Source organism: Meleagris gallopavo, chromosome 22 (genome assembly GCF_000146605.3).
Source record: "Meleagris gallopavo isolate NT-WF06-2002-E0010 breed Aviagen turkey brand Nicholas breeding stock chromosome 22, Turkey_5.1, whole genome shotgun sequence".
NCBI lineage: Eukaryota > Metazoa > Chordata > Aves > Galliformes > Phasianidae > Meleagris > Meleagris gallopavo.
The window spans coordinates 8,653,864-8,667,605 of record NC_015032.2 but is presented as its reverse complement, the minus strand read 5'-3'; the positions used below and the strand labels follow the sequence as shown (position 1 = coordinate 8,667,605).

At 38.5% G+C, this 13,742-nt stretch overlaps 1 protein-coding gene and 1 long non-coding RNA gene across 3 annotated transcripts; one reads left to right on the top strand and one right to left on the bottom strand.

Moving 5' to 3' along the window:
* Positions 1-569: 569 nt before the first annotated feature.
* LOC100542248 (protein-glutamine gamma-glutamyltransferase E-like) lies at positions 570-12,638 on the bottom strand. The gene is made up of 13 exons (XM_010722444.3): positions 12,539-12,638; positions 10,756-10,923; positions 10,230-10,472; positions 9,796-9,914; positions 9,164-9,292; positions 7,620-7,797; positions 7,329-7,464; positions 6,337-6,440; positions 5,623-5,868; positions 4,300-4,605; positions 3,392-3,549; positions 3,063-3,196; positions 570-1,158 (listed from the first exon to the last, which is right to left on the bottom strand). The coding sequence occupies exons 1-13, from the start codon at positions 12,546-12,548 to the stop codon at positions 1,011-1,013; spliced, it is 2,079 nt and encodes a 692-aa protein (XP_010720746.1). The 5' UTR covers positions 12,549-12,638; the 3' UTR covers positions 570-1,010.
* Positions 5,784-10,270, top strand: LOC116217387. 2 transcript variants are annotated; one of them, XR_004161863.1, is made up of 3 exons: positions 5,784-5,873; positions 6,309-6,472; positions 10,110-10,270. It is a non-coding gene; the product is annotated as an uncharacterized LOC116217387 (long non-coding RNA). The 2 variants fall into 2 exon arrangements; XR_004161862.1 differs by having other exon boundaries at positions 5,809-5,915.
* Positions 12,639-13,742: the final 1,104 nt, after the last annotated feature.

Genomic DNA, 13,742 nt, shown 5'->3' with positions numbered 1-13,742 from the left:
AAGATGTGGAATTCATAAGCTAGGTTAATCATACAATTTTTAAATGAAGGCTAAGGCACCTTTTAGTAAGACACGCCTTTTTACTACCATTTTTGGCCCTCACAACAGTCAAACAAATTTGGATGCATTCTTTGCTCACACCAGTTTTTCATGCTTGTGGTCTGCACCTATCTGCCATTAAAAGTTTAACTAAGATATATTGAACTTGATCTCAACATTACTGGACTCCGTATTTAATATATTATTTGCTGATAGAGGTGGCTTCCTAACACACAAGCTATAGTTTTTTAAGCTATAAATTCTAGTTTTTCCAGAATTAAAATACCCCTAACCTAAGATTACTCTCCCTCTGATTACCAGAGAGCATCAGTGAGTACAAAACAGCAGCATGCAAAAAGAACCTCATATATGTTGAGCTGGATAATTATCATAACATTTTTGCCAAGTTGCTGTCATACTGGACATCATCCAAATTGCTTTAGAACATTTCCTGTGCATCACTTGGCCACTGTGATTTGGCAGAAAAGAAAAATGTCATTACTCATTATTGCCAAAAAGACTGGGCAAAATTATGTAAAACATGCACTTAATCCTGCCTACTTTCTAGTATCATGACTGCAATGAAAGGAAACACCACTTTGCAATTGCACTGTATAAGGCTTTGAATGTGTAAAAATGTGTTTATATTTGTGTAGAAAACAGCCAGAGTCAGAAGTAATGATTTCCAAACAAAAGCAGACAAAAGACAAGCAAACAGTCTCTGAATAGAAGGTAAGATGTTCTGTTTAATAACATGGATGTGCACAGTAGTAAGTAAACTATTCCACAGTTTATTAAAAATTACAATGTAAAATTTTAATGATATAAAGTTGGTAAACCCGTATCACAGGAAGCAAGGATTTTGTTCTGTTAGTTTTCTCATAGTTTTCTTGTACAACATTTCTTACACCATTTTGTACAATGTCCCTACATTTGTTAGGGACAAAGATTGTTTACTGTGTATCTTCCTGTTAGTCAATCACCTTTACAGTTTTAAAGGCCTTGATATCTGCAAATTTATCACAGGAGAAATTAACAAGCAGATGCTTGGAGCCCGTCTCAAAAGGGGTAAGTTTAAATTTTGTACTGGATATCTCTTTGCCTTTCAGTGGTGGTACGCTAGAAATAGGAAACAAAAGAAAAAATATAAGCTGAAAATAGGCTTATGCATCACATGTGAGTTTACTCTTTAGCCATTTCCATCCTTATGTAAGAATGAGAAACATGGTTAGTGGCCATGGTGCGATGGGTTGAGATTGAGCTTGTTGATCTTGGAGGTCTTTTTCAACCTTGATTCTATGATATATATTTAAATACGCAAGACTATGCATTAAGGACCAAAAAACATTATGCAGTAATCCAGATAAGCTTACTTGGGATCAGGGTGAAAGCATACTCATCTCATATAAGATAAAGCTTCATGCAGAACAGAAAGCATAAAATGCATCATTGTGTTGAATGAGCTGGAACCACAAGGAGTATTGATGCAAACTCCTGAGTTACAGTAGATTATAGTAATGTGAGAAAAGTGTTTAAGCACCAGAAAATTCTAAATCGACCTTAAAATGTTTTATACCAGTATATTTTATAATTCTAGGAAACCCATGTTTGTGATTTTACCGAACAGTCTTAGCCTGTGGTATTTTGTCTTGCCTGAGGATAAAGTTGTATACAATATATAACACAAGGTTACCAAATTCCCTCAGGGGAATAGGAAATATATGAGATAGACGTAGTTGTTCAAGCAAGAATGGCCATCTTAAGTTGCTGTGAATGGTTTTTTGTTGTGTTTTTTTGTTGTTGTTGTTTGGTTGTTGTTTTTTGTTTTGTTTTGTTTTGTTTTGTTTTGTCAATGTGCAGGTATGTGTTTATCAGAGAATCATAGATTGGAAAAGACCTCTATCATCTAGTCCAGCCATCCACCTACCACCAATATTACCCACTAAAATATGTTCCTTAGGACTACATGTACACGTTTCTTTAACACCTCCAGGGATTACACATTCGCTTATGTTCACTTAATCAACACATTTCCATAACACAGGTAGCTGGGATCTATAGTGAAAAGAACCCATTTTATTCCAGTCTTCTCATTCTCCATCTCAACATCATCTAGAACCTTTCTGACTCAGTTTATTTATCTCCCAACATCATTATTTTGTAGAGTTCTAAAAGCACAGCTTGAAAATCAATGTACTCATAGTTCCTGTTTTGGAAAATCTTTATTTACCATAATATTCACTATTTTCCCTATCCTCTTCCTGCCTGCCTTAAGTATTTAAGTTATGTTCAAGTTCCAGACCATAGTAAAGTAAATTCAGTCATCTAAGGAGTAACTGCTGGTCATGGCTTAGTCTGTTCTCTAATGTTCATCCTCCTTCATCATGATTTATTGTTCCTGGAATAGCTACACATAGAGCATACTTTGGGCAGTTTGTTTCAGAAGTGCCACTTTTTGAGATAACAGCCTGCCCCTAAACAATCTGTGTTCATTTGTGTTTACAAAGCTGGGACACTGGTGCATCTGCTTTTTACATTACACGGTTATCTGTCTAATGTAGGTGCAAATTGTTTAGAAGGCTGACCACTTAGACTGGCACTCGTAGTCCATTTTGAAAACAAAACAAAAAATCCTGGTTAAAATACAGAATAGTTTGGGAATAGTGTGGACAGAAACACTCATATCCTATTGCTAATCCTACAGTCAGAACAAGAAAGTTCAACCCATCTGGCCTATAGCAGCATACACTGCTTCAGTAACATTTATTGCATGGGCATACATAAAACTTTTGCTGGAACTGTCGTGGCCTGCTGGGTAGGGAAGAAAGTTCTATCAAATTATAAAGTAATTGTTTGCCCTCCCAAAGTATAGAGTCAAAGCTTAGGTGAGATGGAAAGGTGATTTAAAGTTGCGTGCAAGAGGAAAATTCTGTCTCATCCTCGTGCTTGGTTCAAAGTCATCCATTGGCTGTGTTCTGGATTAGTTAGCTTTAGTAGCAGGAAGAGGCATTTCTTGTACTTACTCTATCATAAGGATTCCTCTCAGCAGGTCACTGCCTTCTACCTGCAGCACACAGTCCTTCACTTCGGTATCAATAGGATTGGTAAATACCACTTCCACTTCCACTTCTTTATTCACTTTTGCCTCACCAAGTACCTGAGCAAAGAAAATACTTAACAAGTCAGATTGTCAGCATTGTCAGTCGTGTCAGAAGAGGGATTACTATGAGGAACTGTGATGTACCAAGGCAGAATATAAGCAGAACATCTCTTCCTGAGAAAGAAAGTGCCTAAAGGACTCATTTTCCCCTTACTCTGCCACCGCATTTAGAGCAAAGGGAGAATAATTCACCTGTATGTCAATGGCAGGGTTGTCCAGGGCAATGTGTCTTTGCACCAGTACTTGAATCCCACCTTCTACGTGACATAAAGCTGTTACCTCAATTGCGTTATCTGTAGTTAACTGCTGTTGATATTCAGCATAAGATATCTTAATGGGAAATTGTTTCTCTGTGGAGGGAAAAAAAAAATAAAAAAGGAACTGATAAACACTCTTATAAAGGAACAGACTTTCTACCCAGTTTTAATCCAGGGATGGGCATGCTCACTTTTCTGGGTGGCAGTGCCAGGGCCTCACTGCCCTCTCAGTAAAGGATTTCCTCTTCACATCTGACATAAATCTCCCCTCTTTCAGTTTAAAGCCATTTCCCTGTGTCCTATCGTTATCTGTTCACATAAAAAGTCATCTTCATCTTTTTTATATGCTCCCTTTCTTTATGTACGCAGGAAGTCTCCCCACAGCCTTCTCTTCTCCAAGCTGAACAAGCCCAACTCCCTCAGCCAGTCTTCACAGGAGAGGCACTGCAGCCCTCTGAGCATCTTCATTGCCCTCCTCTGGACCCACTCTAACACCTCCACATCCCTCCTACACTGGGGACCACAGGTCTGGATGCAGTACTGCAGACAGGGGCTCATGAGAGCAGAGTAAATGGGGACAATCCCCTCCCTGCTCATAGCCACCCTCTGTTAATGCAGCCCAGGACGCTGTTGTCCTTCTGGGCTGCAAGCACAAATTGCTGGCTCACTTTGAGCTTTTTATCCATCAGGACCCCCATGCCCTTCTCTGCAGGATTGTTCTTAAGGAGTTCTCCCAGTTTGTATATGTCTCGGATTGCCCCAACCCAAGTTGATCATCTTCTAACACCTGCTTATTGATAACTTTTAATAAGAATTGTGTGATTATTTTATTTGAAAAATTACCTTCCTCAGGAGACAGAGAGACAGATAGGGAGTCCTTCCAGATCTCACGAACTGGTCTTCTTGTATACAGAGTGCTCCATGCAGTCATATTTACTTGAACAGATTTAACTTCAGATTGTAAATTTGTGAGAACCAGAATTAAATTGAGGTCTTTGCCGACTTCTAAAGGACCAGCCATCTTAAACTTTCCTGAGATATCAGGCTTTTGTTCAATTTCCTTTGGTGTTGGTGCTGTAGGATCAAATTTATCCTCCAGTCCCAGCTTCTTACGGGCTTTTTTAAAAATATCTCTTTCTTTTTTAGAGCCTGTTAAAAACAACAATGAAAATTACCCTCAACAGTTAAGAGCTAGAGACTATCCAGCAAAACATAATTCTGTACTTAGAGAGCAACTACCACACTTAATTTTCTGGCTTTGCCCTCAGCAATGTCACTGTCCCTGTAGTAGCATCTTCCTGTAAAACAAAATCTTAAGTCCAAAGTTTTTCACCCTTTCCATTCCTATGCTTCTTTATGGTTGTAAAATGTATGTTTTTGTTTACTAACACAGAAAATGCTCCTTAAGTAAGGGAAGGGCAATGGTATAATGTGGTCTGTTGACTCTGACAAACAGCCAAACACATACCCAACATCACGCTCACTCCTCATATCTGCAGGATAGGTAGAAAATAGAAGGAAGGTGAGAACTATGGATCAGGATAATGACAGTTTAAAAGGGAAAACAAAATCTGCACATGAATAAAGAAAACATCCAGGCCCAGTACACAATGGAAGCTAGATACTTGGCCTCTACGTTACCATGCTTTCCACTCTTCATATACGTATTTACAGTAATGAGGTTCATTCTCCACATTTGCAAATTCAGTTCATGGTTATAATATTTTTTCTGCACTCTCAAACCCAAAGATCTGTCAAGTTTATGTGCTGTGTGTTGCTCTTATTGCACCTAAATATTGATTTAGCCTAGCCTTTTTTGTTAGAGGTCTTTCATCTTGCTGTCAAGTAACTGGGCTGTGGACTAATTAGTACAAAAGAGAGGTAGTCAGTACACATTAGCATATGCAGATAGAACAGTGAATACTTTACTCAAAGTTATTTGGACTTGTCTTATTTAGGTCCCACAAAGCAACTACGTATCAGAAAGTGGAGGGCATTATTTTTTACTCCTTACATTCTCTTTTCTTTTCTGCTAGAACTGAATAAATTTAGTATAAATTTTCCTCTTACCATATAGTTGTCCAAAATTGCCAACCAAGAGGCTCCTATCATAAAGTTTATATAAGTTCTGGAATGAACCAAATATAGAGCTATGAAGTTTTTTACCTTCTTCATATTTATAATCACTGGTGACATCTATACGATCATTTCTACCAACTGCCTTTGTGCTGATGAGTTGGCCGATTACTGTCGACTTGTTGAATAATAATGTTTTCTTTCTAGTTGCAGGATCATAATTCCAGTACATACAGTCTGCATTCACTTCTGCAAATACAAATGGACAGTCGTAGTCCAGATCTACGTCTCCTTCTTTGATGGCATTCCTTGAGGCAGGACCACACTGATAAATTCCTATGGTATCAAGAAAGTATACCTTAGAACTAATCAATGGTTTTAAAGTAAGCAGATTACTGAACAGATATTTATCAATGACTTTTGAATTACCAAGTGCTGGTGGCCTATTCCGGCCCTTTCATCCACACAGACCCTCATAGATCGTATTTACCCAATAATCAATGTGTTTTGCATTTATTCTTAATGTGCACTTGATCTATTTTATAGTATTCATTAATCTTCAATAGCTCTTGAAACCTATATTGGAAATATAGAAAGAGCTGCAGAAGACTGGCCCTACAAACCTGATTTGTTTCTTGGCAGCCATAGAGGAGCTGATGCTTTTTTAATTAGGCAGAAACTGTCATTCAGTTTCTGAGCAGGAAAAGAAATTTCTTTCACAGCAGTTTTACAATTTATTTTTCTCTCTGAAAATGACTGACTTTATGATTTTTCAGCACTACTCCTGGAATGAAATCTGTGTACCTCCACTTTCTTCTTGGGGAGTTGCATCCAGAATTTGCCATCCGCTGTATGAAGGACCCAAGTCCTTGCGGGAAAACCAGCTTTCATTCCAGACATGGAAATTCCTACATTCAAGAATAAATAAAGTAAGCCCATGGTACGTGTTTCTACATTTCTAATCACGTTCATTAATTAGTATTCTTAGTTAGAAGTCTCAAATGCTTTACCTTTAGAAGGTTCTTATCTGTGACTGATGACTACCACTCTGATTCTGGCAATCTTAATTATGTAGGAGTTGAAAATTGCATTGTGGAACTACCATAAATTTTCAAGGAAAGATAGTGAATTTTTGAAATTCTCCACAATGTCTTGAGCCTCTTTTTCACCCCCCCTCAAAAAAGAATTCTGAGCCTGTGGACTTCCTTAGTTTTAGCTGTGCTTCTTATTGCACAAAACTATAGTATTTTCATAAGTTTCTCTTTGATTTAGGACATGTCCAGAACAAGCAAGGAAGCAAACAAGTCAAACAGTGAGGAGCTGCACTCTTCTTTGCCAAATGAAAGCTTATTTCTGTTGCATTTGTTGCTTAGTATTGATAATTATTTTCACTGCAAAGTATTTCACTGCAAGAAAAAAGGAGGAGAGGGGAGCTTGTTCTCTTGAACTTTTACAGTTTAACATGATTTGGTTTTGAATAACTTCAAACAAAGTTATGTCCCAATATTTGATATTTCCAGTATAACATCCCATTTTTTCAGTAATCTGTGGCAGCTATAACTTTGTCTACCTTGGCTTCAGTTTGCTGTAGTAACTGATGTTAATTCTCTGCTTTATTAAGAGAAGGTAAAAATACCAAATTTTGTGGTAGCATAATTTTATGTTGATCCTGTGCATGTAGTTGTTTTAAAGACAAATTTAAGTAGTTAATAGAGTATTTGTCATCAGAATCTACACTCTGCACCTGAAGACTATAGTACTGACAGGTCCTATTACTAAATACTGCAGAACCTTACCAGACACTGTCAGCTCCCTCGTTCAAATGATTTCCAGAAGCATCATAAAACTCATCCACACGCAGATTTCCATCCGCATCGTGGGCAGAGCTGAAGTTTGTAATTGTACGAGTGGGAATCCCCAGACATCTAAGCACTTAAGAGAGAATAGAAAACCATAGTCAGAAAGCATGATTTCCAGAATATGATGTTTGATATAATAGATGAATATTTCAAAATATTTTCATGTAGAAACTGTTATTAGAGCACAGACACTGTACAGCATCATTGTATGCATTACATAAATCATACCTGTAGTTAATACTGCTGCAAAAACCCAACACTGTCCATATCTAACAGGCTTGAATCCTGATTTCTTCCAGTTTTGCAGGATTTCACCACTTCCAGTCCAGCTGCTTGGACTTTTCCCACCATCATAATTTCCACTCCAGTTTCCTAGTACCACTCCTTGGTCATCATTGGCATTGACCTGTAAAAATATTCACAAAATTTATGATAACGTAAATCAAGAGTTTACAATAGATGAAGTAGTGGTGGAGGAGGGGACAGGAGAAAAGCTTTGAATTACACTTTAACGGACCAAAGTTCATTGCTTCTTGCAGTTTGCCTTCAAGAGGAAATCAAATCTTTTCAGAGAAATTATAGAAGTGTCCTCATAAGTAATGAAAAATAAATTAACCACTGTTTCTCTCACCCAAGTGCAGTAGTACCCAGCAAGATGACAAACACAAGTTTACGGTGAACTTTTCTGTTGTGAGGTGGCAACTTTACCACTGTGTGATAGAATGACATCATAAATGCATATAATGCAGTGAATCTGTCAGCATGTGACTGCATGATAACAGAATGAACTCTTAGCAAAGGTATAGACAATGTTAAATTAGGGGAAGGGGCAGATACAAGAACTGCAGAGTCACTTTAAGCATCTTGGATTCTGGGTCAACAGAAATCTCATGAAATCCAGGATGAAAATATATAGAATTCAGGATTCAGGGCAGGAAACCCCATGCATTAGTACAGGCTGGGAAGTAGCTTGCTGAGTGGCAACTCAGCTGAAATGAACCTGGGAGTTATAATAAGTGCCAGAAATTATCAAAATACTGAGGGAAGCTGTTACAACCCTTTAATTATCACTGTGCCAGAATTACTGTCCAGCTGCTCTTTCAGGCTTCTCAGTTCAGGGGAATGTTTGGCACTGAGCAGGGTCCAGGAGACAGGGCTACCAAGATGGTCATGGGCCCTAGAGCGCACCGCTTACAAGAAGCTGAGAGTGCCAGGCTAGTTCAGTCTAGCAAAGATGAAGATAAAGGAGACTATAGTAAGAGCTTACAACTATTTGTATGGGGCATACAAAGTCAGGAGTCCAACTTTTCTCTGCACTGGTATATTACATGCCAAGAGCAACAACAGAAAGTTGTAGCTTGGGAAGACCCTTATTAGGCATAAGAGAAAAATTAATCACTAAGAAGACACTGCAGCTCTGGATTGGTCACCCAGAGGGGCAGTGAAACTTCCATCTGTGGAGATTTTCAAAACAACTTGACAAATCCATGGATTTGCCCCTGTAGACCCCCTTCAAATGGGAAGTTGGATTAAAGACCTCCAGAGCGCTCAGCATAACAACCCACAACATAGCTTTGAGTTTGAATACTGGATATCAAACTGTTAAGTGTGAGACATACATAAATGAGACAAGTCTGGAAGGCTGAGACCAGACAACAACTTAGGGATTTCCCTGGCCCACATTTCTGCTTTGTGGTGCATACAAACAGTGGCCTAAAATTTTCTGAAAAGTGAACAGTCAGTAGTTTGGACTTTCTGAACACGTTGTTTACCATTGCGCTGAGAACACGGCCCAGATATTTGGGATCGTATCGGTGAGATACATCTGTGGCAGGATCCTTACGGTAGTTCAAGCTTCGATCCAGCATGGAAAGGCAAATATTGAGGATGTCTGCTTGAAACTATGTTACAGAAATATGTTAGTGTATTGGAAACACCGATCATTCTATTGTACTAAAGTATACAGATAAGTAGAATTACATGAGCATTTAATTTTTCTTTAACCATAAGATGAAATACCTTTCAGCTCAGCCAAGAATTCCACCTAAAAGTGAGCCCTCAACAAACCATGGAGATTAAAACTCTAAGAGGTTTACAAAACTCAGAATGTGTGAACTGACAGCCAGGCCTATGCCATTCTGTGATGCTCCACTTTACTTCGCAGCACTCTTAGATTTCTGTTGGCTGCATCTGTGTCCTAGCTCATATCACCAAGTACTCAACTGCAAATTTTCTCATTAATCAATATAACAGAACTTGATGTGAGTTCTAACTGCAATACCAGACTCCTGATATTCTGAGGTATATGGCTGTGATAAACATTAAAAAATAAACAAGCTGATCACCCAGCTTATGTGAAAAACAGAGCACAAAGCACTGGCTGCTGGTTCAATGCCGTGTTTACCTGGCCAAAGTTCCATCCAAAGCTGTTGATATGATTACTGTTGCCAGCAAAAATGATACCAAACTCTTCTAGCACATATTCCTCACACTCAGCCTTGTTAGGCATGAACACATCATCACCTGAAAAGCCAAAGGAGAGATATATACAATCACAGCAGGCAAAATAAATAAAAAACCTCCAGAGTTTTGGCAGAACTTAATCTGCATTTTGAGTGGGGATTCAGGGGGTCTCCATTAAGTACATGATACAGAGTTGGTTTTATGTACCAGAAGGTCCTAAGAAACCATTATATGCTTTTCTTTTCTCACTGCTAGATTATGTGGTGAATGTTCTATCCCCATACTACAAAAGTGCAGGTCAAGTGGAGAAGCTGAAAATACTAATCAAACTACAAGTAAATCAGTTCTTTCAGGGGAATGCTGATATATTCGTACCTGAAGACCAAGGGTTGAAGAGCAAAACAAAAGTGCCAAGGACTACTGGAGACGAGCTGCCAGTTGAAGTACTTTGAACGCTCAGCTTGTAACGTCCAATGACAGCATTAGCTGGGCTGGAAATGGAGATGCTCACAGAGTGGGAACTGGTGGACTGAAGAACTGCGCTCCAGCCCTCCTTGCTTGCTGTGCTGGAGATACCAAATGTGGCTTGGGTCTTGGCCTGCTTGGAGGGTTTTGGACCTTTTAAGGAAAATAAACAACTTTTTTCTTTCCAGCTTGCTGTAACTTCTCAAAAAACCCATCTGAGTTTTAACCCTTCTCTTAGATTAATATGGCATATGTTTGAAAATGAAAGAAACCACCTCTGCTAGGTGAGGTGGAAGTAGTACAGCAAATACTTCAAACACTATTTAAAGCAGCATGTTGATTCTGAGGTATTAACTGGCTACTATATAGCACATACCAGGCCAAAAGAATGTGGCTTAGGCATTGCAATTTCTGTGAAAGACGCTGGGAGCCATACCTGTTTCTGCGATGAATGTTAAGGTTTGCTCAGGCTGTTCTGTTCCATTGAAGGTAATTACAAAGGCCTGACCTCTCCTCACAATCAACTCTTTGGTAGAGAATTTACTTGTGTGGTGATCTCTCCCATTTTCTTTCACGTGCCAGTCAGTACTTGGCTGCGTCAGAGCTAAGAAAAAGTGAGAAGTACATTAGAAGGAGGAAGAAGCGCATAAAGAATTGCAAGAATTGCATGTTACTTTCTGCAAGTAGCTAATAAAAATGTGAAGTTTCCACCACAAATGGAAATAAGTTATTTCTGAGCATTTTATTCTGTTTTGAGAGAGAGCGAGCTTACACCTTTAAAAGATTATTAAAAACTATCTGCGTAATTATTAAAAAAGTAGTACATCCAGTACTAAAAGAAAATCAGAAAAGAATCTAAGAGGGAAGAACTATGAGAGAATGGAACACCTGTGAGTTACTGAATACAGAATCCAGCTGAACTCAGCTAATTCTGTCATGGTTTCGTTCATTCCATGACATGATGACTGAATAAGAAATGAAGAAACCAGAATGACCAGAAGAATGTTTCTGCATATTAAATCGTGATGAGTTCCCTTGCCAAATTTATGTTACATATACCTCTGATATAAATGCCAGTTCTTATCTGTTATCTGTAGCACCTAACAAGAACATAAAATCAGAATTTTTTGAGTTGGAAGACATTCTTAAAGAATCAGACAAACACCCCTGCAATGAGCAGGGACATCTACAGCTCAGTTGGGTCATTTGATAGTGGGAGAGATGACAGAATTGGAGAGAAAACACTACTAAAATCATGTGTGTGAAATAATATGGCGTGGAATGCTCTTGTGTGCCAGCTGTAGCTTTATCAGAGGCCAAAGAATAAGCATCTGAGGTCGGTTTGGCACTGGCATGGACAGAGCCTACGGAGGGTTCATGAGCAGAAGATCAACTTGATGATTGAAATGAAGTTCAGAAGTACAGGAAAAAAAGATATTAGTGTGTGTGTTCTTTAAAAATTATTTTTAAAATAATTTTAAGATATTATTTTATTTTTAAAATAGTTTTTAGTCTCTTTCTCCCTCCTCCCTTTCCACTTCATAGAGAGGAAGAATAAGAAAGTCCTTAGTAGTGGGACTGGGTTGTTACTGAGTAAAAAATCAGCATCCTGTGTTCACGTTGATTCATCCATGGGGAGGTGTTCTCTGCAGCATAATCTTCAGCTTATCAAGTCAGGCAAGCCTTGAAATAACTACATTTGTAGCTTTAGAAATGCAGTCACATTTCAAATGGGGGAATACATTTTTTTTTGTCTAGGCAAGCAGCATGTACTTTGATTTTTTAGGAATGTACCTATTTAAAAAATAATAATTTTTAGAAACTCAACAATAAAGCACATCTGTTAAAGAACAAGCTCGGGGTGAGGAAAATTTGTCTTTAGAAAGACAGATATTAGCTGCCAAGGTTGAAAATGCAGCAAAGTAGGCAATTTGCATAAACATAAGTTTTATCAGCAAATCAAAAAACAGACAAACAAAATCCTTACATTTTTATATGCTCTCAATTTTAACTTCAGGTTTTAGCCTTTTCTGTGCACTGCCTTTTCAGTGATACCTTCTCCAAATTGTGCTTCTCCTCTTGTGTCAGATTCGTCGGTCTCCCATTTGCTGACAGCTTAAAATGCCTGCAAACTTTCCCTTCACTTTCAGAGCTGAATATACATCTTATTGATGTAAGAGAATAATAGAGAACCACAGAAGGGCTTGCCCCTTGCTCACCTTGGCCCATATCTGATCAATATGTCCTGTAAGAGCAGCTTTGGAGTTTTCCTCTGAATGGCCTCCTCTACTTCTGTTGACTCAAGGAGTGATTGGTGCCTTTCACTTATTTAAAGTCTGCTTGTAAAGCTTTTCCTGTGGGAGGGTGGAGCTTCACTAGCTGTCTTTGCTTCCCAGCCTTTAGTATGAACAAAGGGGTTGAGGATTCTTTTTTTTTTCTTCTTTTTTTCCTTCTTAGGCCCAACATTCTGATCTCACTTCCCTGCAATCTAACTTAGGAAGCTTGGACAGTATCACAGAATGGCTTAGGGTAGAGGGGACATTATAGATCATCTGGTTCCAAGCCCCTGCCATAGGCTGGTTGCCACCTACCAGATCAGGCTGCCCAGGGCCCATCCAACCTGGCTATCTTATGCTTAGAAATCTGGTCAGCCATTAAAAGTTTCTTATTGTGTTTGAATTTATAAGTATTTTAGTGTTTAGTTGTTTTTCTTTCTGTTATAATAATAACAACATTCTAGTAAAAGCACAACTGCTTCTTGCACCACATTGTTTTTAATTCGGAATTCTTCATGAGCAATATTTACAGTGACATTCTTCTAAAATTAATTCATTGAATCCATTTTTTTCCTGGAGCTACTTCCATGAATGCTTCTCAGCACTCAGGATCAGCAGAATTTTTGGGAAAGATGGGACAGTAGTTTTATCACATGCAAAATCCAACTGTAATTTAAAAAATATACAACCTTAATTCACATGTAATTAATTGTGCATTTGTTTCAGGATGGGAAAACAGTCCTTATCTTCATCTTTATTCTTCTACATTCTTTCATACATATCCCTGAAACACCATGTTACAAACATCTGGACATGACTTACTGGGGACTGCCTCATTTCCTTGGGAAATTGGACAGTCCTGTCTTTCCTCCCACTCCTTTGTTGGATAATTAAGCAAGGAATTTCATCACCAAAATCACTCTTGCTACCCTGGGTGCAGGAAGTCAAGTATTTTTCTACAGTTATACTATATTTATAAATCACTAGGGAGGGACCTGGGGCCCTGGAATAGCAATGTGGACTGACTTGTGTCAACACTCTCCAGGACCAGAATCTGCTGATGTAGATTGGTCAAGTCTATTAGGAAAAGCACTTGGCTGAGATCTCTTCTAGGTCCTATATTGTTGCCCAAGACACACTTCTTTTT

Coding starts and splice junctions, on each gene's coding strand:
- LOC100542248 (XM_010722444.3), bottom strand. Junction 7,465..7,619: donor TGCAGCAGTATTAACTACAG/GTATGATTTATG, acceptor TTCTCTCTTAAG/TGCTTAGATGTCTGGGGATT. Junction 4,606..5,622: donor TGATTATAAATATGAAGAAG/GTAAAAAACTTC, acceptor TGTTTTTAACAG/GCTCTAAAAAAGAAAGAGAT.